Source organism: Gobio gobio, assembly GCF_949357685.1.
Source record: "Gobio gobio genome assembly, chromosome: 2".
NCBI classification, from domain to species: domain Eukaryota; kingdom Metazoa; phylum Chordata; class Actinopteri; order Cypriniformes; family Gobionidae; genus Gobio; species Gobio gobio.
In genome coordinates this window covers 50,155,666-50,181,293 of record NC_137098.1, presented here as the reverse complement: position 1 = coordinate 50,181,293, position 25,628 = coordinate 50,155,666, and the positions used below count along the sequence as shown (strand labels likewise).

The 25,628-nt window shown below is 37.9% G+C and overlaps 2 protein-coding genes across 2 annotated transcripts in view; one reads left to right on the top strand and one right to left on the bottom strand.

The window, feature by feature from the left end:
- Window positions 1-320: 320 nt before the first annotated feature.
- rras2 (RAS related 2) overlaps window positions 321-25,628 on the top strand; it is a 55,072-nt gene continuing 29,764 nt past the window's right edge. Inside the window, exon 1 of the mRNA XM_079837766.1 lies at window positions 321-666. Coding sequence (XP_079693892.1) covers window positions 565-666 — 102 coding nt within the window. The 5' untranslated portion in view covers window positions 321-564. The remainder of the gene's footprint in view (window positions 667-25,628) is intronic.
- Window positions 6,888-13,780, bottom strand: LOC307138989 (uncharacterized protein). Its single transcript, XM_079837752.1, has 2 exons — window positions 13,664-13,780; window positions 6,888-13,405 (listed from the first exon to the last, which is right to left on the bottom strand). Exon 2 carries the CDS (start codon window positions 13,210-13,212, stop codon window positions 7,540-7,542), a length of 5,673 nt encoding a protein of 1,890 aa, XP_079693878.1. The 5' UTR covers window positions 13,213-13,405; window positions 13,664-13,780; the 3' UTR covers window positions 6,888-7,539.

Below are 25,628 nucleotides of genomic sequence, written 5' to 3'. Positions count from 1 at the left end.
CAGAATTTTCATTTTTGGATGAACTGTCCCTTTAACTGGTTCCCAGCCTTGGCTTACAGGCTGGTATTCAGCAGTGAATGACAAGAGGATGGTCCACGTCCACCATAGACAATATATTCATAATAGTGGTAGATATGGGTTTCTCAATGGCACATACAATTTTAGATATTTAGTCATTGAGATAGATCAATATAATACATTCACATGATGAGTTACAAACCAACACATACTGGCGGGAATAGCAGTGGGCGCCCCCTAGCGTGTGTTGCGCGTACTGGTTGAACTCATTAGCCCTATCTTCCCCTCATCTTGCAGCACAGGCAGTCAGTGCCTGGTAGCGATTTAGACGAGGGCGTATGGACTTGAGGCAGCAGTGAATGCATTTCCCACAGTCTGTGGTCGTACTTTTCTCATCTCGTACGGATTACCACTGAGTTCACACATTGCTTAAACGCCGCATCGCATTTTTCCGACGCAATTCTCCATCTGAAGGCCTGTCACAGAGTAAAGTGGCTCGGTGTGCGTGTGTTTAGACAGCGGAGCGAGTGCAGCAGTGTGTCCCCGATGGCTGGCTGGAAGGACGGCTCAGTGCAGGAGAAATATCGCCTGGTGGTCGTCGGAGGTGGTGGCGTCGGAAAATCAGCATTAACTATCCAGTTTATCCAGGTAAGCGGAGAGATGGCGGAATGTTGTGAGGATTTCGACCCTTTAAAAAAAGATGTGAGTGTGATTAGCAGATATGGGTGGATCTTGCTCACAGAAATGGGGACCCCATTAGCGGAAAGGGGGGTTCAGGAATTCAAGCAAGGCCTGCATCACTTTAACTCTTCGCTTATATTCAAGAAAATTACTGCCGAAACGTAAACATAAACAAATCTGGGGAAATGTAAGAGTTAATGCTTGTAGTGAGGGTTAGAACTCTGTAGCGAAAGTGCTGTATGTAACGTTAGTTCATAGAGAAACACTTTCGTAAACTGTTGCATTTTATTCTGAGTTACACAATTATTGAACATGAAATTAATACAGGTTTGGAACCTGTTTGTTTGACCTTTCAAAGGCAATATAGTGGCTAGAATTATGTTTAAACTGCATAACAAAGTTATGCAACAGTGTGTAAAACAATATTGACAGGTTTTCCCCTTCTTTTTGATAGTTGACCAAGTCCCTTAGAAATTTACCATGTTTCTGCCAGAATACCTTGGTTGTTGCCGTAGTTATTGTTTCTTCTTCTGTCAAATCTAATGAAAATGGGATTTCTAGTGTAAGAAGATTTCAGAATCAATGTCATTTTAATTGTTGATGATAGGGGTGGTTAATACCAAATTATTTGAGTAAAAACTAAGACATGGGATGACATGTATTCTGCAAACATTTAAACATTAAAATTAATCAGAGATGGTAACACATTTGTTCTGATTTTATCAGACCATTAATCAGGACTTCAAGTTCTACCATATGTCTGGGATTTTATTTTTAGATATTTTCCTAAAGTTTAAATGTCTTGTTAGTATCTAGGAACATCAGAAAAACAAAAAGGGATACTGAATTTAATGTGATCAATGTGATCAATGTGATCTAACATCATAAACTGTGAGCACTGAAGATTATCTTGTCTGGCTATGGTAATAGATGGAGCTGAAATGAAGTTTGAAACCACCATGTGGTCTCAGTTCGTTCGTTCGTTCATTCATTAATTTAATTCATTACAGTGAATGCTGAAGTTGTCAATATTTATTATAAATATTTTTTTTGTATTTGACTGTGTTGACCCATGTTATGTGATGTGCAAGAAAAAACATGCATTCTGTAAGAAAACTTAAATATATATATATATATATATATATATATATATATATTCCTTGACACAAACTTTAATTTAGTTTAGTTTTGTAGTCTGTTTTGTTCCAAGACACAAGAATCATAATCACAAGAATCACAAGTCTCTCATAAAGCAGTCTCATCTCTATTAGTTGTTCCTAATAAACTTTTAGAAAGGCATTTATACCAGCTACATTATAGCAGATTACAGGGTAACGGTGTGTTAAATAACTTGGCGAGACTGAGCTATTTTGGGCGTAATTCAAGAAAATGTGGTTATATGCCCAAGGGGCGTGGATTGATTTGTTTTTGTGATGAACGTTTAATAGGAAATCAGAATTTCCTTTCTTTTATGTGTAAATTCAAGCCTAACTGTTTTATCTTGGCAAAGAAACCCAATGATAAATATTTTTATCCACAGTCTCTCCTCCCCGTATACCAGTTTGATTATAGACTTGCTGAAATACAGCCTTCTTTGTCCATGTTTTTGCAAGCAATAGCAAGAGAGAAATTAATATGCTCGATCACCTTATTCCCTCGTGATTTTTATTAAATGCTTAACTGCTGCTGATAGTGCCACATTTGAGCTTAATAATCAACATTTGTTGGTAGCATGATCTGTTACTAGCAAATGTGCTGAAAAACACCTGTAGATAGTAATGAAAAGCAGGCTACAATTGTACATTAACCAAACACACTTCAGCATGCCGAAAGGAAATCAGCTGTTTTTTAATTGTGGGATATAAGAAGATTGTGTTGAATTTCCAGGTGCTTAAATGTGTGAAATCAAGAGTCATCCAAAGAAAACCAAAGAAGACCCTTCCTGTTGGAGTATTTCTAGAAGTCTTTGCAAGTGAATAAGCACAGCCCAGCTGTTTTCTGACTCCAGGCTTTCCCATTCAGATGCGTGTTACTCAGGGAGGTTCCAACTGAGTCATGTTGGGTTAATGACCATGGCATGGAAAAGCCAGAATCCGGCCTCTGAAAGAGGAAGTCCGTCCACTCCTGCTCGGTCTACTGTATGTGTATGGGAAACTGCCTCCTGACTCACTGCGCTTTGCCACAGTATGTTGGGTGCATGCATGACATTGTTCGTTAGTTATCCTGTCTGGAAACATAATTGATTGCTTTCAAAATTTGGTCGAAGAAGCTAAAGTGATGCATTAACTTTGCTTGACTGCTTCACATTTGTAAGTCATTGGCTACAGGGTGCCACACTGATGACTTCACTACAAAAACAGACGGGTTGATCTCAAACCAGCGTCATGACATGGGCCATGATCAGAGGCAGTCAGGCATGTGACTCAGACCAAAATGGATTCGTTTACGTCATTGTGATGCAATCCAAGCTGCGTAGTATATGGCCTCTCATGGAGTTTCATATGGATATTATTTAGTAGCATTTTACATTTTTCTTGTTTTATTGTACTTTTTTGATTGTTAATAATATAATCTAGAAATCTTCAGGTCAAGATGATTTTTAGGTCTAAGGTCTAAGACCTTTTTTATAAAGACCTTTTTTATCTTGTGTCATAGATATTAAAATTAATATGTTTAATTAATAATATTTGGTAATGGTCTCATTGTCTAACATTAGTTCATGTATTAGCAAAGTTAACATGAACTAACAATGAGCAATATGTGTTACAGCATTTATTAATCTTTGTTAAAGTTAGTTAATAAAAATACTATTGTAAGAAGTTCTAACAGATACAACTTTTGATAAAAAAAACTATTATTAAATGTTGAAATTAACATTAACAGTGATTATTAAATGCAGAGAAGAATAGTTCATGTTAACTAATATTAACAAATGGAACCTTATTGTTAAGTGCTACCTAATATTTTAATCATTAATAATAACATTAATTAGTAATATTATATTTACATCCACTGGTCAAGATTAATTGTTACATAATTTTTTTAACTTTTCAAAAAATGTAGGGTAAATGTAGTTTGTACTCTGTGATTTACAGCTGCAAGAACATCATTGTTTTTGCCTCCTAGAAGGTTTTAGTGCTCAGCTGAGCTTCTTGTGAGTAACGCCTGTTCCTCATTAGCAAAAGTGTGAAAGTGAAATTGTTGCAGGCCTCACTGACCTTTTTATCGCTTCAGACGGTCTCAGAGTACACTAAGCATAGCATGGAACTGTTGAAGGCACGATCACATGTTAGCTAATATTAGCTCTTATCACTGGCTCTCTCATTTCTGAGAGAACGGACTCCCTGCAGCACCGTTTCCTTACGGCTGCAGCATGGTCAGACCATGTGGTTACGTATGTGAGTGTTTTAGATTCAAGCGAGGCCTATACTGTAGAGAAAGCAGGAACAACAACGTCCAGCTCAGAGGCTCATGTTAGACAGTAGTAGCGTAGCCAGCATGTTATTTTTGGAGGGTCCCCCCCATCTTAAAATGAGGGGGCCACAATATACATATATACACACTATATTGCCAAAAGTTTTTGGGACACCTGCCTTTACATGCATATGAACTTTAATGACATCCCAATCTTAATTTGTAGAGTTTAATATAGAGTTGGCCCACCATTTGCAGCTATAACAGCTTCAACTCTTCTGGGAAGGCTTTCCACAAGGTTTAGGAGTGTGTTTATGGGAATTTTTGACCATTCTTCTAGAAGCACATTTGTGAGGTCAGGCACTGATGTTGGACGAGAAGACCTGGCTCGCAGTATCTGCTCTAATTCATCCCAAAGGTGTTCTATCAGGTTGAGGTCAGGACTCAGTTTCGTGTCATCTCGCACATGACACAATGTCCTACGTGGTGCTCATAGTAAAAGAAGTTAAACTTTTAAAAAAACGCATAGACCAGCGTCTCGTGTTTTTAACCACAAAAATGCATCCTGTGTGAATGTGCGTTTTGCCGCAGTGAAAGTTTGACAGGTCTCGCAAATTACCTGGCTCTGAAACATCATCTTTCCTTTCTTTGGTCCTTATCCTGCCCTGAATTCACCTTCCCTGTTTCTGTGCTTTCTTCCATGTCGTAATGGTAAACAGAAGCTTGATTAAGATTGCACAGTACAGATCACGCGGCGTCTTTTGCTGGCTCAAGTTCGTTATTTTAAATGTAGAAGCACATCCCCTTTTTCCAGGTGCGTCCATGCCGCAGCGAGATGAAAAACAAAAACTTTCCGCAATGTCGCAAGAGCACTGGAGGTCATGTGACAAGAACCAGCTTCACCCTTTCTGTATCAACATTGAAAGCTCCGCCAAAATGGACGAACAGCTGATTGCTGTACACAGCGTTTTCTTTTTCCTCATCTTCATAAATATATCCAGTAGCAGAGTGCATGCAAGGGCTCAAAATCCATTGATCCGTTGCTGAAACTTCTTCGTCTTCATGGAGAATGAGAATTGATTGATTGACCATGCTTGAATTCACTGAGCTCCTGAGAGCGACCCATTCTTTCACAAATGTTTGTAGAAGCACACTCTAAAAAATGCTGGCTTAAAAACAACCTAAGTTGGGTTGAAAATGGGTTAGTACCCAGCAACTGACCTATCGGTAAGCCCCTCCCCTCGAACGCAGATGAGCCAATAGCAGTTGAGTATCAGTTGCGCTGGGACCAGAACTCGGACATCTTTAGGTGTCAGCACCATAGGGAAACATTGGAAAATCCGAAGCTCTCATCGGTTTGATGGTGTTTATGCTACAAAAATGCTAAAATATCGTGCCTGAGGTACTGTAACACTGATTCCAGGTGTCCTGAGAGGATTTTCTGTTTGTCATACTCTCGTTAAGTTACGATTAAAGTCCCTGCTAACATACAACCGAAATAACTAACTGTTCTCACGTCATGTAACACTGTAGGTCAAAAACACGAAGGTCTACATTTCAGTGCCTCTCCATATTAAACTGGTTATATGTAAATTAATTTAATTTTAGATATGTTTAAGGTCTACATTATCTGTCCTACTAAGGAGGACTTCTATTTTGATGAATATTATAGTCTACGGGTAGTGAAAGGGAGAGCTCGCACATGCAGTTTATCGGAGTTGTTTTACAGATACAAAGTTTACCAGTTATTAACTGCACCCTCGAAAAGTCATACATTCTGTGTATATGTTTGTTTACTGTTAGTTGTATGAGTGTTTTTGTGTAATTTGCTGTGTAACGGAGAGAGCAACGAAGAGAGATAGTTTGTGAATGAGACGTTAATGCAGTAGCGCACTTCTTATGCTTTGTTTGTTCAGCTCTTACGATTATTTTTTGGAGTGAAAAAGGACATAATAAACTTGATAAACCAACATTAAAGTTTGGCCATCATTCGGACGGGGTATACGCTACATTCTGTGTCCAAAAACATCTTGGGATAAGGTTTTCACACTGAAGATATAGCAACTCCGTTTGTTTGTCCGAGTTAGCAACAGTAACTAAGGGGGGCGGGGCTTACCAATAGGTCAATTAGGTTGTTTTAACCCAGCGATTGAGTTGTTTTAAGCAAACATTTAACCCAACCGCTGGGTTAAAACGACCCTTTCACTGGGTTAAACAACCCAATTGCTGGGTTAAAACAACCCATTCACTGGTTTAAAACAACCCAATTGCTGGGTTTGTCCATTTTCAACCCAATTTGGGTTGTTTTTAACCCAGCATTTTTTTGAGTCTGCATTCCTAGGTGCTTGATTTTATACACCTGTGGCCATGGAAGTGATTGCAACACCTGAATTCAATGATTTGGAGGGGTGTCCCTATATTTTTGGCAATATAGTGTTTGTATGACCTCTGACCCGACGCATGACGTATTGACGAATGCTGAAACGCAGAGGATAGATTAAAACAAAACACCGGTCACAAATTAGAAATCTAAAATGAGAATTTTTAAAGAGGAATATCGGAGGAGCTTGAGTTAGTTGCCCAGCCCTATTTGTTTGAACTGCGTGAATCGTCTACTCTTACCTAAGCTTACGATACATGCATCGTGTCAGAGGTCACTCTTCCACCGGAACTCGACTCTCATGCAGCTGTTACCGGAAGCCAGGGATGACAGTTTATAAATGTATAAATATTGTTACCCATGAAATGATAACATTAATTTGGAAATTGGTTTTGACTTTTATTCCTCTTGTGCAGAACTCACACAGTACACATTTGGTCGTTGTTATTGTAGTTTACTTTAGTTGAGTATTTGTGCACATTATGTGTGTGCGTGTGTGGTCAAACTGCAAACACAAAACAATTCACAATTATTATCTAGTAATGTTCACATCACCAAATACGTCCCTAAAACATTGTAACATCAGTTTTGTGTACTAAGCATTAAACTTTGTTTATCTAAATGCAACATATATTACAGGCAATACAAACTGTAAATGTCTAAAACAAACCAGATATATAACATTAGGCGTTTAGGCGCTAATCGCGATCTTCATATTGATACACAAACCATCACAACACTTAAACAACATAACACTACTCACCACGCTGGGAATATAATGTTAGATAATAGTTTTAGCTGGAATTGTTAAGTGTTCAAATCTTCATTTGAGATGGCTTGAGTTGGCAACATGGCTTTCTCACTCAGTTCTCTCAGTTCCGTTTTTTTTTTTTTTTTCCCTGCACCTCTTCCTGCGTGATCACATGCGCTCACCGGAACAACGTCCTTAAAGGGGCAGCACCCAACATCCCGGCCCCCAATGACCCAAACAGGTCATTCAAACAAAGGAAGGGTGATGTCTATTAGAAAAGTTCAATTAAACTAATTTAACTGATAAGACTGGTTTCCAGGAGGCAGATTTTGTCTGCAGGACGGATGAAGACCCCTGCCTGTGTTTTCACTTCCACAGTACGCACAAGTCCGTCTGCACCTGGATAGACTTGAGTAAGCAGACCTAATGGCCAGTGATTGCGTGGTGTATTTTCATGCAGAATGAGTACAAGGTCTCCTACTTGAAGATTTCTTTTTGGTTGCAGCCATTTTTGGCGTTGTTGCAGTGCAGGTAAGTATTCCTTGAGCCATCTGCACCAAAAGACATCTGCCAAATATTGCACCTGGCGCCATCTGCGTCGGTAAAGGTCTTGTTTTACAAAGGCTCCCGGAGGTAGGGTTGGACCAGAACGGAGCAACAACAGATGATTTGGTGTGAGTGGTAGAGGATCTGATGGGTCGTCTGAGAGTTTAGTAATTGGTCTACCATTGACAATAGACTCAACGCAACAAAACAGTGTAGCCAAACCCTCATCATCTGGTGCCTGCTGTGACAGGACAGTGTTTAAAATGGAACGAACAGTGCGAATTTGTCGCTCCCAAACACCACCCATGTGGGAGGCGGCAGGTGGATTGAAGATCCATTTTACATTGTTCTGCAGCAGGTAATCAGAAATCCTTTGTTGATTCCATTCACTGATGGCTTTCCGCAACTCTCGTAATCCACCAACGAAATTAGTCCCGTTATCCGATCGTATTTCTGTGGGTGAGCCTCTCCTAGCGATAAATCGCTGTAAGGAGTTGATAAAAGAGTCAGTATCGAGAGTGTGCGCAACTTCCAAGTGGATAGCTCTCGTAGTGAGACATGTAAACAAACATCCATACCTCTTGAGCTCACTGCGTGCCTTCTTAACCAAGAATGGCCCGAAGTAGTCTATGCCCACACGAGTGAATGGAGGCTCACCTGGTGTCACTCTAGAGTCAGGTAAGTCTGCCATTTGCTGAGTTTGCGGCTTAGCTCTTAACTTGCGACACTGTAGACATGACTTGAGAGTTCTGTTAATGATTGCACGTCCCTTCAGAATCCAGAAACGCTGACGAATTTCTGCAAGTACTCGCTCTGGACCTGCATGGCCTAAACGAAGATGGTAGTGACTGATAATCAGATGGGTGACGTGATGATTGTTAGGTAGGATCACTGGATGTTTTGCCTCGAAAGGAATAGGGGCATTTGTTAGTCTGCCTCCCACACGAAGGAGTTGGTTTTCATCCTCAAAGGGTTTAAGCTTGAGAAGGGAAGTGGTTTTGGCTTGATAAGAACCGAAAAATGCAATTTGTGTGTAATTGAGAATGGCTAACTCTGCTTGTTGGAGCTCACTTACAGTGATGGGTTCGGATAGATGCACACTTGATTTCTTGCGTAACAAAGCCTTGACACGCAACAGGATAGCAGTAGCCCTTTTCAATCGATGCCAACTGGAGTATCGTTCCAGTAGTCTGTCCACTGCATTTTTCATTACTTGATTTGGGTTTATACTAACTGCATAGACCTCTTTGGCTCGTTTAATCTCTGCTTCTTCTGGCAAGTCATTTATGATAGGTTGAGCAGGCCAATGTTCCTCCTCAAGTTGAAGAAAGTGTGGACCAGATACCCATCGTTCGCTTGACAAGATCTCTCCCATAGTCATTCCTCGAGAGACATCATCTGCAGGGTTGGAAGCAGAGTCAATGTGTCTCCACTGGCATGGTTCTGAACGCTCATGTATTTTTGAAATACGGTTGGCGACGAACGTCTGGAAACGACAATGCTTGTTGTTGATGTACTGAAGTACAATGGTACTGTCTGTCCAAAAGAAAGTCCTTTCAATTGGAATCTCCAAGTGGCGCTTGATATGCTGGTCCAGCTCAGTAGCAACTACCGCTGCAAGTAGCTCTAGTCGTGGTATGCTAATTGGCTTGATTGGGGCAAGTCTGGCCTTTGACATCACCAGCCTGCAGGTGTCACCAATCCTGATGTATGAAACAGCACCGTAAGCCAGTTCCGAAGCATCAGAGAAGTGATGGAGCTGGGTCGCTAACAAGCAACTAGTGGATGTTGGTTTAAGACATCTTGGAATTGTCAGTGCAGACAACAGAGGCAAGTCGTTTAACCATCTACGCCACTGTGCTGCTATGTTCACTGGTACCTCCTCATCCCAGTCGACTTTCATGCGGCACAACTCTTGAAAAATTGCTTTTGCTTTGAGCACAAAAGGACTTGCAAATCCTAAAGGATCAAAGATGGAACTGGTAGTGCTCAATACTCCTCTCTTTGTTGCAGGTTTGTCCACTTCCTTGACCTCGAATGTGAAGCAATCTCTTTCCACATCCCAAAGGACACCCAGTGTTCGTTCAAATGGCAAATCCTCTTGGTCAAGGTTTACCTCATGTAGTGACTTTGCCCAATCCTCAGCTGGTATTGATTTCATCACTTCCTTTGAATTGCTTAACCACTTGGTCAATCTAAAGCCTCCACAGGTGAGCAGTTCCCGGAGTTCGGAAGCAAGTTTAATGGCGACCTCCTCTGTTGGTACCGACTTGAGACAATCGTCCACATAAAAATTTCGCTTCACTGCTTCCACAGTGTCATCAGAGAAGTTTCCACGGTTGTCTTCAGCTACTCGTTGCAAGGCAAAATTGGCAGCACTAGGACTCCAGACACCTCCAAAAAGGTGAGCTGTCATGCGATAATGCTTAGGTGGTTTGTCCGGGTCGTTATCTTCCCACCACAGGAAGCGAAGCACATCTCTTTCATCAGATGGCACTCGGACTTGATAAAACATGCTCTCGATGTCCGCATTCAGAGCAACGGGTTCTTGCCTAAACTTGAGAAGAACTCCTAGTAGCTTATTGGTAAGGTCTGGGCCTTGGTGAATGTGGTCATTCAACGAAGTACTTTGGTACCGTGCTGCACAATCGAAGACAATACGAACCTTCCCTGGCTTGCGCGGATGTAGCACTGGATGATGTGGTAGGTACCACACGCAACCATCTACTCTGTTAATGTCAACGACCTCTTCTGCATATCCTTTCAGCAAAGAGTCTCTGATACCTTCTGTATACTTGTGACACAAAGTCGGGTCCTTTTTTAGCCTCTTTCCTAGAAGGTCTAATCGATGTTTGGCCATTGTGTAGTTATTGGGCAGTTGTGGTGGATGTTCTTTGAAAGGAATTGGTAGTGTATAATGACGTTCTTCTTTGACTGCATGCTTGTTCCATAAATCCACAACTTGCTCGTCGACTACTGACAGTGAGTCACTGTTTACGTGCACTGGATCATCCAGTTTCCAAAATCTTTCAACAGCTTGTTGTAGAGAGTGATCAGTTTGAATGAAATTGGCAGTGATAGATGTTGAACCATCAGCTACTGGTCCATGGAGTGTCCACCCCAGGCCAGTTAGAATAGCGTAAGGTTCGCCTGACTCACCACAGCGTGTCTCACGAGGAGCAAGTATGTCAGGTTGGTCTAGACCTATCAGCAAGTGAACCTCATCAGCCAGATCAACATCAGGTAAACTTATTTCATCTGCAATTTCACGCAGATGTGCCCACTGGAACACTTCATGCTGTGTGACGAGGTTGTCCAGACTTATGTTCAGATGATCCCGACAGAGCACTCCCTTCATCAGGTATGAGTTCCTTTGTTGAGCATCTTCAACTTGTAGATCCACTGCTAAGGTGACTACGTTGAGATTTTTGGTCTCCATGGTGTTCAGTTTAATGTTCATTTTGCGTGACTCCAATTTAAGAGCATGAACTAGCTTCTTAGAAGCAAATGTCCCATTGGAACCGCTGTCAAGCAAAGCAAAGACATTCATAGAGAATCGATTGTGTCTGTCTGAAACCACTACTGGCAAGATGGGAAGTGCAATCTTCTTTTGACTGGCTTCAATGCACTTTCTGGTTGCATGTGCTTGAATAGATTGTGGGGGGTCAGCAGCAGACTCACCTCCAGTAGCTTGAGAAGTAGATTGGCTGTCGTCGTTGTTAGAAGCTACAATAGCGGAGTGCAGCCAACTGTTGTGTTTTTTCCCACATCCAGGCACCTTGCATACCCAGTTGCGAGTACAGACTGTGCTGCGATGACCTTTCATGAAACAGTTCAGGCAGAGTTGCTTTTGTTGAACAAAGGCCAAACGCTCTTGAACAGACAGAGCCCTAAAGGCTTGACACTGGTTCAGAAAGTGTCCGTCAGTGCACTTTGGACACTTAAATCTTGACGTTGTCTTTGGTGTGACTGATGTGGTGGATTCATTAGTAACTGACACTGTTGCAAATGTCTGCTTTTTCTTATTGAAATTTGACTTGGGACTTGATTTAGAACTTGCTGGAGAAATTCGACTGGCATTGCTAAGAAGATTCCCAAAAATAGGATCGGCTCTCTTAGCAGCTTCTGATTCAACAAGACTGACTATGTCATCCAACTTTGGCAAACGCCCAGACTTGATGATCTCATAGTTTATTGTGAGCCATCTTTTCTTCATGTCTTCAGGTAGCTTTTCTACAATTTGTAGCAAAGTGCGTCCACCATTCAGCTCTTCCTCACACTTCATTGCCTTTAAAGTGTCTCGGCAGCTGCACAGAATGTCTGCGAAGCTTTGCAACTGCTTGTTGTCTTTAATGTCTTTGTAATTAAGCACCTTGTCAACCCATGCTTGTGATATTGCATACGGATTGCCAAAACGTCTCTTCAGAATAGCCATGGCTTCCACATAGCCCAGGCTAGAGCTGGGGTTGTACAAGCAATGTGAGATAGCATCTCTAGCTTGGCCGACAGTGTACTGATGCAGTCGAGTGAGTTTCTCTTGATCTGGCACTGTCTCTTTATCAATCACAGAGGAGAACAATCTCATGAACTGCCAGTACTTTAAAGGTTCTCCATCGAACTTGATGATGTCAACAGGTGGTAGATGCATGGAATCGACGTGTGACTGATATTGTTGCCTTGAGAGCTCTAGTAGCTGGCATAAAGAATTCTCGTTCGTTCCTGTGAGTGAAGAACGAAAGTTGAGGGATGGGTTACCTGAGACAGGAGTTGAAAAGTCTTTATTTATTGTTGTTATCTCAGCCTTTCGACGTTTTTCCTCCATCTCAGCGTCTTTGAGTTTCAGTAAGCTTTTCAGTCCATCCATTTCAAATTCGGCATGCTGAAGTTGTAATTTAAATTCTGCACGCAGGCGTTCTTCTTGTTGAGCAATAAGCATGGAGAATTCTTTCTTTTCTTTCTCTCTTAGATTGTGTAACCCTTGAAGCTGGGTAGATAGCTGGTCTACAGAAGACATTGGAGGTTTAACAGCTTCATCAAGCATTGGCTCTTCCTCTTGGAAATAAGCATCTGAAGATGTATTTGGATCCTCCATTGATGGTGTAAAGTCCTCTTGCCAGCTCAAGACTGTGTGCTGCAAGTCTTGAACATCACGCAGGACTGATGTTAAATAGCCCTTAGAAGCATCAATGTCATCATCATCTTCTAATGTTTTATGGTACATGTCATGAACCTCATGAAACCGCATAACAGCCTCATCCAAAGCAGCGAGTTTCATCTCCACCTCTTTGGGCTGGTTACAGTTCATAGCAGTTGTGATCTGTGTCATCACACGTGTAACTGCAGCCTTTGCACATCCACGTTGACGCTTGATACACTTTGGTTGTTCATCAGGAGTAATTCTTGTTTCTGAATCTTTATCCATGTTGTCATCAATCTTCTTAATTCCTCGTGTTTGACTTTAATGTTACCCATGAAATGATAACATTAATTTGGAAATTGGTTTTGACTTTTATTCCTCTTGTGCAGAACTCACACAGTACACATTTGGTCGTTGTTATTGTAGTTTACTTTAGTTGAGTATTTGTGCACATTATGTGTGTGCGTGTGTGGTCAAACTGCAAACACAAAACAATTCACAATTATTATCTAGTAATGTTCACATCACCAAATACGTCCCTAAAACATTGTAACATCAGTTTTGTGTACTAAGCATTAAACTTTGTTTATCTAAATGCAACATATATTACAGGCAATACAAACTGTAAATGTCTAAAACAAACCAGATATATAACATTAGGCGTTTAGGCGCTAATCGCGATCTTCATATTGATACACAAACCATCACAACACTTAAACAACATAACACTACTCACCACGCTGGGAATATAATGTTAGATAATAGTTTTAGCTGGAATTGTTAAGTGTTCAAATCTTCATTTGAGATGGCTTGAGTTGGCAACATGGCTTTCTCACTCAGTTCTCTCAGTTCCGTTTTTTTTTTTTTTTTCCCTGCACCTCTTCCTGCGTGATCACATGCGCTCACCGGAACAACGTCCTTAAAGGGGCAGCACCCAACAAATATGCAGGGCTCGACATTAATGCTTGTCCGCGACAAGTGGATTTTTTGAAGGGGCAAGTGAAAGAGAATTTGACTTGCCCGACCGGACAAGTACCCTGATTAAAACATCAAAAACAAAAATATCTAGGGAATCACCCAAATGCAAGATTGATTCTGCATTAATTAAGTGTAAGTGGCGATCGATAGTGGATAATAATGTATAATTAACTAACGGCAACAATGGTGTGCTGTTGAGGCTTGCGCAGCCTCTCGAGGAGAAATCGAAACAAATGAGCGCCGCTCACACAAAGAAGCTCTTAATATACTGCGGTAAAATTGTGATACAGTTGAACATCACACCAAGAGTGCTGTTTTCCTGAATACCATCACGATTGAAAATATGACACTGATTTCATGACAGTTCCATGAACAATTAAGTTTCAGTTCCATAACATTGTCACTTACATTTTAGATGCAATATTGACTCTTTTGTTCTATTTCAGCAGCGAAAATAGTTCCAAACAAAGATCACAGCAGAACCAAAATGCATCTCACAGCAACAGTGTGTTACTGAATGATTCAGCGCTTTGAATGAATCTGTTGAATCAAAGATTCAATAACCTATTTGTAAACGACTGCCTCGTTCTTGAATGAATCAGCCGTTTGAACTAATCGACTCAATGGCACACTCATTAAGAAGGTCACCTGCTGCCACCTACTGGCGGTTTAGTTTAATGTTTAAACATTCTTTCCAACTTTTCTTATTTGTATATTAAAAAAATATTTAAACATTATAAAATAACATTATTTAATGCAGTTGTAATTTTTCAGAGTAAATTATTTAATTTGATTGGTAACAGCCCTATAATGTCTTATTCTAGTTTAACTTATTGATCAAATTTAAGAATATAAAATTAAAGCTGAAGCATAGCCTATATTTAATAAGATTAGGGGAAAAAATGCCCTTTATAAAAGGTAAAAATATCACAAATATGCAGATTTAAAATATGTCAAAGCTGATTGAACACTGGTGAGAATATTGCTTCAGAATAAATTATATTTATAACACACACACACACACACACACAAAACTTCCAGGCAAGTGAATGACGAATTGTCCGTAGGACAAGCACGTGGACAGGCTTAATGTCAGAAGGCCTTCTAACCCCCTGAACCCTACTTTTCGCAACATCAAAGTAAATTGATATAAACAATATAGTCCCATCCTAGGAGGGAAGTTCTGCCCAGCTGTGGTGAAATCAAAGCTTGCTGATCAAATCGGATGGTATAGTTCACAAAACAGGTTTGAATTATTTGTTCCCAATTTTGACTAATGCCAGTTTAGCTTGCTGACACATTGCTTCTGTCTCAGTGGTTATCAGCCCACTGGAAGGGAAGATTGTCAGTTGAAATAAAGACTTAAACATTCATGGAAATTATTATTTTTTTTGCATGCACTTCTCCTTTAAACAAATGACTACATTTACACACTAGGTTTGACAGTTGTAAGTGTTAAGGACTGTGTGTGGGAGGCTGCGCGTTTGAATGAAGCAGCTAAAAAGTGACTATAGATGTTGTTTTCTTCCTGCAGACTCACCTGGTGATTTCTCACACTGTTGTACTGATAAAAACATACACACACTGACTGTACTGATAAACATGCTACTATTTTCTCTAAGCATATGTGGCTTAAAAGCGGCTCTGATTGTTCCTGTCGATCCTCCTTCCCTATCCAAATAGGAAGGACCTCTCAGCTTTTCCATAAGTTCTCTACATTTCAAAAGTTTAAGAAATAAATACTGTTATACAAGGATGGATTAAATTGATCAGAAGTGACAATAAAGATATTTTATAATGTTACAAAATATTTATATTTCAAATAAATGCTGTTCTTTTTAAACTTTCTATTATTTAAAGAATCCTCAAAAAAATTATCATGATTTTCTCAAAAATATTAAGCAGTACTGTTTTCAACAATGATTATTAGAAGAAATGTTGAGCTTAAATAAACAACAAATATTTTTGCTTAAAGAAAAAAAAATCAGCAACCGGTATCGAAATCCACCATGAAAAAACATATAATTGAATTGTTATTTTAAATTGTAATAATATTTCACTATATTACTGTTTTTATTGTATGTTTTAATCAAAGAAAACTAGCCTGGGTGTATGGAAGCTTTTTTCTGCCACAGAATAAAACATTTTAAAAGATAATGGCAACTTTTTTTCTCATAATTGCGAGATATAAACTCACAATTCAGACTTTATATCATGCAATTCGGACTTTATAACAAGATATAAACTCGCAATTGCGAGTTATATAGACCAATTCAGGGAAAAAAATGTATATAAAAAAGTTTATATCTCACAATTCTGACTTTATCTCTCGCACCTGCATGTCAGAATTGCGAGATATAAACTCACAATTTTGAGAAAAAAAGTCAGAATTGCGAGATATAAATGTGCAATTGCAACTTTATATCACACTATTCTGAGAAAAAAAAGGCATTACCTTTTTTATTTTTTATTCTGTGTCAGAAACAAGCTTCCATATTGGTGAGCATAAGAGATGTCTTACACAAACTTAAAAAAATGTACCAACCCCAAACATTTAAACAGTAGTAAGTTTAAGCCTTAGTTTAAGTCACTTGTCCAGCAAGATGTTTTTTGTGTAATTTTATGTTTTTTCTTCTTCTTTATTATTCAGATACAGTATGGTAAATTGGAGAAAGGTAATAGGATCAAGTGTTGAAAGCTAGACTCAAACACATCACCTACATAACTACGACTCAACTTACTCAGAGGCACATGCACTAACTGAACTGAAGATATTTCCATCCAGTCTTGAAAGATTGTATTAGTATGACCACAACAATCTGCCTTCAATAATAACAATAAATCATGCATTTTATTTAATTTATTCCCACAGTTATAAACAGAATTGGCTGTGACCAAACACCTATGAGCTGAGTCATAGTTAATGTCCTTGTGTCTGATGTGATACTGTAGCTCTCAACTCAAGCCAACCAGTGCACTAGCTAAATAATGTTACTTGTATGCCTGCTTTGTCATTTAGCACAGAACAATTTGAAAAATTGGATTGTCAGTTTGTAGTGGCCCTGTTTTTGTTTGTCTTGTGAACACGTTTATAGCACATTATGGAAATTGGCCTTCTTGGTTATGTTCTTTCTATTTTCCCATTTTTTAATTTCTTATCTTGTGTGTCACACAAATGGTATGACATTTTGTGGGTTGTTGTTGGCCTGCCAATTGTTCACAATTGTTGCACAGAAACATTGTAGCAAGATACCCCTTATGGCCTTGATTTGGATCATCTAGATTAAAGGGATAGTTCGCTTAAAAATGAAAATTCAGTAATTTTCTCACCCTCATGTCTTTCCGAAGCTCTTTGGCATACTTTCTTCTGTGGGACTTAAAAACGATACATTGGTAACCAAACAACGTTGGTTCCCAAAGTAGACTTCCATTGTATTGATAAAAAAATAAAAATAGTGGTAAACGCAAACGGATTAGTTACCAACATTCTTTAAAATATCTTCTTTTATGTTCCACAGAAGAAAGAAAGTCATTGGAACGACACGAGGGTGACTTGATAACAAAGTTTTCTTTAAGCTGACAAAGATTGCTGCACTTTCTTTATTATTCATTCCTGCTTTTTGTTTATTGCTAAACAGTCTATGATAATTCTGTATTGTTCCGTGTTGTTAGATAAAACAAGGCTATGAATGGTGGAATGAAGTCACTTCTTTTTAAAACGCATACAATCATTGTTTTTTTCTGTTGTGTTGTTAACTTCATCCTGCTTATAGCATGTGTGAATTTTACTATTCCTTGTATAGTTATTATTCTAAGGGTTCATATAATAAGAAATAATGCATTTTCACACAATACCATTTAAGTTTTGGGGCGATAAGATTTGTTAGGTTTTTGACAAATAACATTCAAAAGTTTTCTATTTTAATATATTTTAAAATGTAATTTATTACTGTGATGGCAAATATATTCATTTTCAGCATCTTTACTCCAGTCTTCAGTGTCATATGATCCTTCAGAAATCATTCTAATATGCTGATTTGGTGCCCAAGAAACAATTCTTATTATTATAAAAAAATGAAAGTGAAAAATAGTTCTGAAAACTAGGGATGTGCACGAGTTCTGTGTCTGTTCTGTTTCTCTGTTTCTTCTGTTAAAAATTATAAAAATAAGACCTAAATGTTACACAGCAAATAATATCATAGCATATGCATACAATCAGGCACGTGCAGAGGGGGGGGCTTTGGGTGCTCGAGCCCCTGCCCTTTTTCAAAATGAATCAAAAGTGCCCCTCTCAGACAAATATCAATGATAATTTCGTGGTCAATAAAAGTAAATAAATGTGATTAGTATAACATGACAATGCATACAATAGTAACGGCTCAAAAGTCGGACAATTTCTGTTGAGGCGTTGTCGTAACGCGTTGCTATGGGTCGCGTGCGTTTTGATTGACAGCTGATTTTCCACTGTTCGGAAACGGCTCTCGAGCCAAATATGGTCCTTTCAGAGAGTGTGTGGCCTCACGGGGAAAAAGTAAACCAATATTTTTTTTTCATCCAATCAGAGCTAATGTGTTGATTTAATTACAAAGCTATATATTAGCTATATATTTTAAAGTATTACACAATTCACCAATGCCCGTTTGTCATGTAAAGGCAACCAATCGTGATCTGGCAAAGCAAGTTCAAATTCCATTGGGCGATGATCATGTGAAGCGGTAATTTTCTGTTCTTATTCATAAATCGGTTGAAAATTACATGCACAGACGAACTAACGTTTGTGGAACAATTTCCTGCGGTTTGGCTCATTTTATAAATTGCATCACTGTCAAAATGGATTTTAACAGACAACAAACAAATTCCTGCACAAAACCACAGCAGCAAAAGTCGCATTTATGGTAAGTAGTGTTAAATTCACTTGTATTTATGTAGCCTATATTGATACATCGTTTACTATTTCATGAAACTATCAAAGTTAACAAAACCCAAGTGCCACTGGCACCTAGGCTACAGGCCTATTAGGCTATGTGAAGTGTAGGCTGGCGAAATTGTTACGTGAAAGGACTTTATTATACTAATTTTGAATATTACGCAGCATTATGAAATAAGTCTCTTATGTTCATCAAGCCTGCATTTATTTGATAAAAAACAGCAATATTGCAAAATATATTAAAATAATGGTTTTCTATTTTAAAATAATTTAAAATATAATTTATTCCTGTGATCACAGCTGGATTTTCAGCATAGTGTCACATGATCATTCAGAAATCATTCTAATATGAGGATTTAATGTCAATGATGGAAACTGTGATACTCTTTTCAAGATTCTTTGATTAATAAAAAGTTAAAAAGAACACAATGTAATATTTCACAATATTAGGCTACTTACTAGGCTGTTTCTGTATTTTTGTTTAAATAAATGTAGGCTTGATAAGCATAAGGATATATATATGTGTGTGTGTGTGTGTGTGTGTGTGTGTGTGTGTGTGTGTGTGTGTGTGTGTGTGTGTGTGTGTGTGTGTGTGTGTGTGTGTGTGTGTGTGTGTGTGTGTGTGTGTATATATATATATTTACATATTTACATATATATTTACATATTGCCCCTTTTTTACATTTGAGCCCCTGCCCCTGACGAACTCTCTGCACGGCCCTGCATACAATCAACAGTACTAGAAATGTATGCAATACATAAAAATAAACGAGAGCCTCATTCTATGTTAACTATTTGAACCAAATTCTGATGCGAGTAGAATTTCAGATTTTGTTTAAAAGAGCCTAGAGAAGATGCTAACCTTAGATGTAGCGGTAAGTTACAGGGCTCGACATTAACGCTTTTCCGGGACAAGTGGATTTTTTTGAAGGGGCAATTTAGTGCTGAATACCGTCACAACTGAAAATGTGACACTGATTTCATATGACAGCTCAATAAATAAGTAATTAATATTAAGTCACTTACATTTTAGACACAATATTGACTGTTTTTGTTGTTTCAGCAGCAAAAATAGTTACAAGATCACAGAAGAACCATAGCACATCTCACAGCAACACTCAGCCATGTTTCATTACTGAATGATTCAGCATTTTGAATGAATCGGTTGAGTCAATGACCCATTCATAAACAACTGCCTCATTCCTGAATGAATCAGCTGTTTGAATTAATCGTTTGAATGAATAACTCAATGACTCATTTAGATGGTCACCTGCCGCCAGCTACTGGAGGTTTAGTTTCGTGTTTAAAAGTATTATTCTTTCCATCATTTCTTGTTTGTAAGTTCCAAAAATATTTAAAACAATCTCATAATATTATTTAATGCAGTTGTACTTTTTCAGTGTAAATTATTTAATTTGATTGGTAACAGCCCTATGGTGTCTTATTATTCTAATTCAATATGCTTCATCTTTCATTTTAAATTCTAAAATTTTATCAATATATTTAAAAAAAATTGGGGGATAAATGCCCTTTATAATGATTAAAATATCATAAATATGTCAAAGCTAAAACACTGTTGAGAATATTGCTTCAGAATAAATTATATTTCCAACACACAAAAAAATAAAAAAAATTTCTGGACAAGCAAATGTTTAACTTGGACAAGTGAATGACCGATTTACTTGTCCGAAGGACAAGCACATGAGAAGGTTTAACTCTTTCCCCGCCAACGTTTAAAAAAAAAAGTTGCCAGCCATCGCCAGGGTTTTTGATCATTTTCACAAAAATGTAATGGCCCATAGAATATTTTGATGTATGAATATCTGAGCATGCAATATATCAAAAGAAAGAGTAGACCCTCTTCTTTAAAAAAACAACAACAAAAAACTTTTATTCTAGCTTCATGCATTCCTTTTTTTTCAACACTTGAATATGGGTTTAATAAAGTTTAATAAAAAAAGCAGCATTTTGAACAAAAAGCTGATAAAATCAGTTTTTGTCAAAGACTACATCCAGATCAGATTAAGAGTGATTATCAAACACAGATCCATCAGTCCATCAACACCCCTAATACTTGCACAGTCCTAGAGCTCGTCCTGGGTCTACATTTCATTCAGTAACATTAGGCCGTTTTGATTTATATGATGTTGAATGTTGATGATCACGTTATTTTACATGTGCATCTGCTTACATACGTTCGCTTGTTTTTTTGCGTCTTCCTCGCTTGTGTTTTGATTAGGAGATTCAGCACTCATTCAGAAGATGTGTAATAGCACCCCCTAGCGTATAACAGTGAAAACACAGAAAAACGGAAATTCCGTGTTTGGCAGGGAAGCGTTTTTACAAATAACGGAAAATTCCGTGTTTGGTGGGGAAAGAGCTAATGTCGAGCCCTGAGTTATTTCTTAGGAGCCGCCACTGCAAATGCCTGATCACTACTCAATTTTAATCTTGTCCTAGGAACGTCTAAAATCATCTGACTTAATGACCTTAGAGTCCTCAGGGGTTTATGTGTATGAAGAAGATGCTCTAAATATGGAGATGCCAAATTGTGTAATGCTTTATATACTAGAATCAATCATTTAAAATCAATCCTATATCGAATTGGCAACCAGTGAAGTAAGGCTAAAATAGATGCTACATGTTTATGAGTTCCTGTTAAAAGTCTGGCAGCAGCGTTCTGGATCAATTGAAGATGATTTAACAGTGTTTGGCTCACACCCACATAAAGAGAATTACAATAATCCAGTATAACAGATGAAAGCATGAATAATCTTCTTAAAATTATTAGATGACAAAAATGATTTAACCTTTGCCATTGATCTCAGATAAAAGAAACAGGATTTGACCATAGAAATAATCTGTTTATCAAATTTCAGAGTCATTAAACTGTACACCAAGATTCTTTAACACTAATTTACTGAAGGGGGGCCAAATGGCCCAAATCAGAGAAATGTTGGGGGTCAGGATCCCCAAACCAGATTATTTCAGTTTTGCTTTCATTTAAATTTAAGAAATTTAGCGACATCCATGATTTAACTTCATGTAGACAATCCAATAATTACTTAATTGAACTCCTATCCTGGTTCTGTAAATGTAGGTACACCTGAGTGTCATCTGCGTAACAGTGAAAAGATATTCCATGCTTTGGAAATATAGAACCTACAGGTAGCATATATAATGAAAACAGGATTGGGCCAAGAATAGGTCCATGCGGTACACCGCTAATCAGAGTAATGTTGACCAAGATTAACTGAAGAAAACGTCCTATTAAAAACACTTAAACCATTCAAGTGCCGTGCCCTAGATTCCCGCCGTCTTTTCTAGACAAGAGTTCATGTGCACATTCACATCCTTTTTGTGCAGATCTGAGTTGCAATATTATATGAGTAATCTCCTATAGGATGCGTTTGGTTGACTTTATTAACCCGCTAGCAAAGATCTTAAGAGTTTGTCAGTGTTCATTCACTCTTCAGCATTAGCGCAAATGGCATTGTCCAGCAATGTTGATTATGATTGGGTTATTTGAAACAGTCATATTTCTTTTTTGATGTTTCTTTTTTAACAACATTGATGATATTAGAAAAAATCCAGCAGTTTCTCATCATTTCATCATTTTTTCAACAGTAGGCCTATGTTTTAATTAAAATCGTTTCTCGTCATGGCGTTGAAAAAAGCGCGTAGTGATGCCTGGAATAACTTGATAAAGTAGATGAAAATACAGTACAGCACCAATCTGCCATATACATAACATTAAAATGAGAACACTGTAAAATGTATTTTTGTGCTTTAGTTGACCGTGTTTCAGCGCGTTGTTACGGGAAAAGCGCATCCACAACGGGATTTACACATTCTGACTAGCATGTAACTTAGTTCAAGTTTACTTGCATTTGCAACTTTTTGTGCAGATACGAGTTATAATGTTACCTTTATGTTGTGTATCTAGGATTTCTGATTAATCTCACATGTGTCATACATTGAATCGGTTTCAGTTTACTGATGTTCATTCACTCTTCAGCTTCACCTCATGCAGCTATTGCTTTTAGATGTTTCTTTGAAAACATAGCTACATTATTGTTAGTCTAGCAGTGTTATTTTTCTAGTCATATTTTAATATTATAATTTTCATTATCACCATGATGGACATGACCCAGCCCCCTGAGTACACGTTTTTGAGACCTATCAGTTCTCGAAATGAAAAATTGTCAAAAAATACCCATCCTTAGTGAAAACTATTTGATACATTTGACATTTCAGAATTCTTTGATGAATATAACCTTCAAAAGAACAGCATTTATTTAAAATGTATATATTTTTTAAACAATGTCTTTTCTGTCATTTTTGATCAATTGAATGCATCGGTCTGATTGTCTGTCTGTCTTTTAAAATTCATTTTGACAAAAACAAGCCCACAAAACGGTGTTTGAGAACTGGAGCACAGCACTCACATGCAAATCATTATTTAATTCAATAATTGAATTTAATTAAATGGATTTTAGTGGAAAAATGAAACCATAAATATATATGACATGACCTCTCTAAGGAATGATACCTTGATCAGACCAGAGTCAGGAACTTCTACTTGAGGCCTTTGCTTTATTTAACTCAAGAGGCCCAGACGCCTCACCATGATCCTCCCATCGGTTTCTTTACAGAAATCCATTGATTCAAACTAGCACATTAGGCAGATGCTGTAAGCATAAACTTCTTAAAGGGGTTACGCTTCATCCCAGCTGTAGCTTATCCACTGCTGTGCTGACTTATCCGGTTCTTTAATAAAGCACAGCGACAGGCCAATTCATCGCAGTGTCTCAGGAGGCTACACCTCATCATAAGAAATGGAGCACATGGCGTACCTCATTTATTTGCCCGTCTATTGTAGGTTACACACGCCCGGATCATCTAATAATACACCTCTTGGATGTTTTTCAGCCCTCATTTAAATGAAGTCACTCTTTTCCGATTTGCCTTTGAAAACACAGCTCTGCACTGGTTAGAGTAGCAGTTTGCAGTAGTGGTAAGTTTTGGTTACATGTGTTTTTGAGTATGTATGTATGTGTTTGAGGGAGAGGAGTGTGTCTCTTCACGAGAGGGGGAGGGTATGTAGACTGCGTTTGTCTGATGTTTGTTGAGTGGCGCCCACACACATCTCTTGCTCGCATACTGCCTCTTTCGTTAACTTCTGTGGCTTTTATGTGGCTCGCCTTCTTCTGAGGTATCCTGTTTACTTGTGCTAACTGCTGGATGAACATCTATTGACTGAATCATAACTCGCACCTTGTCTGCCTTACGCTGCTCTGAAAATGATACCACACCTTTTCAAAGTTTCTAGAAAAAACAACATTTCCATTGCGTAACAAACATACTCTGTGGTATGTTTGTAGATTTTGAAGTTAAACAATTGGAACTTTAACAATTGTTAAACTTTTCTTGGAATCGTGCAAGTTTAGTTTTTTTTTCCCCCAAAGAGACTATCAAAAGTTTGCATTTCTATTCCGCTACTCGTTTATTAGGTTTAAGTGAGGGGAATAAAAGGAGCTCTGTCATGTTGAGCAGATGCTGAGCATATTCATAACTTTGACATCTGATTTAATATCTGCTTATTGATATATCTGACATTCAATTACAATCAAAAGTCTCAGAAGTTTGTTTGTGTTTACAACAAACATGATAGTTTTACTTCTAAGTAGGGCAGTCAGTTGATTTGAAATTCCGTAACAAGTAATTGCATATCAATATCAGTGTTTGCAGATAAAATACTTGATTGATATTATTGTGAATAATTGACATTGCAATAAGTAAACTTAGGAGTCAGTATGTTGTTTGTTTTATTAATTTATCATTTAACATAAGTCCACAGCAATTCATTTTGCAGTGATGTCCGAGGTAGACATATGTGTTGACACAGGACATGTTCTTGCTTCCGGTCTACACAGTTTTTTCAAATGTTATTGTATGTATAATTCATCTTTGGTCAATGTATCATGTATCGCAGTTTTCTCAGCATCCGGATCTCTGTTTTGATAGACTTTTGGAAGACACCTGTTTTCTGTTGCATTATGTTACCGGATGTCCAGTGTTTTTTCTAAAGCAACACTGTAAAAAGAAATCAGGTCTCCAATTGAATATTTTCTAGGGACCGATCACATCTAATTTATTCAGTTGGCCAAATTGAATTTCTGTGAATTGATGCAATTTAATTCACAGAAATTAAATTTGGCCAACTAAAAAATTTAGATGTGATCGGTCACTAGAAAATGTTCAAATGGAGACCTGATTTTTTTTTACAGTGTAGAATGCATCCTATGTAAATTGAAAAAATATACTTTGCATTTATGAGGTATTTTTAAGCTTGAATTGGAATATTTATGGACATTTTATGTTTATTTATAAACATTTATTAGGGAATATATACAGCTCTGGAAAAAATTAAGAGACCACTTAATATTGAGAAATCAAGGAATCAAGAAATCAAAGAAAGTAATACTTTTATTCAGCAAGGACATATGAAATTGATCAAAAAAGAAATTAAAGACATTTATAAAGTTACGAAAGGTTTCTATGTCAAATAAATGATGTTTTGAGCTTTCTATCCATCAAAGAATCACAGTTTACACAAACATATTAAGCAAAACAATCATTTCGACAATTATAATAAGAAGAAGTAGAAATGATTGATCGCAAATCAGCATATTGATATGATTTCTGAAGGATCATGATACAGTGAAAACTGGAGTGAGTTAATTTTAAAAATGTATTAAAATTAAAAACAGTTATTTTAAATTGTTATCTCAAC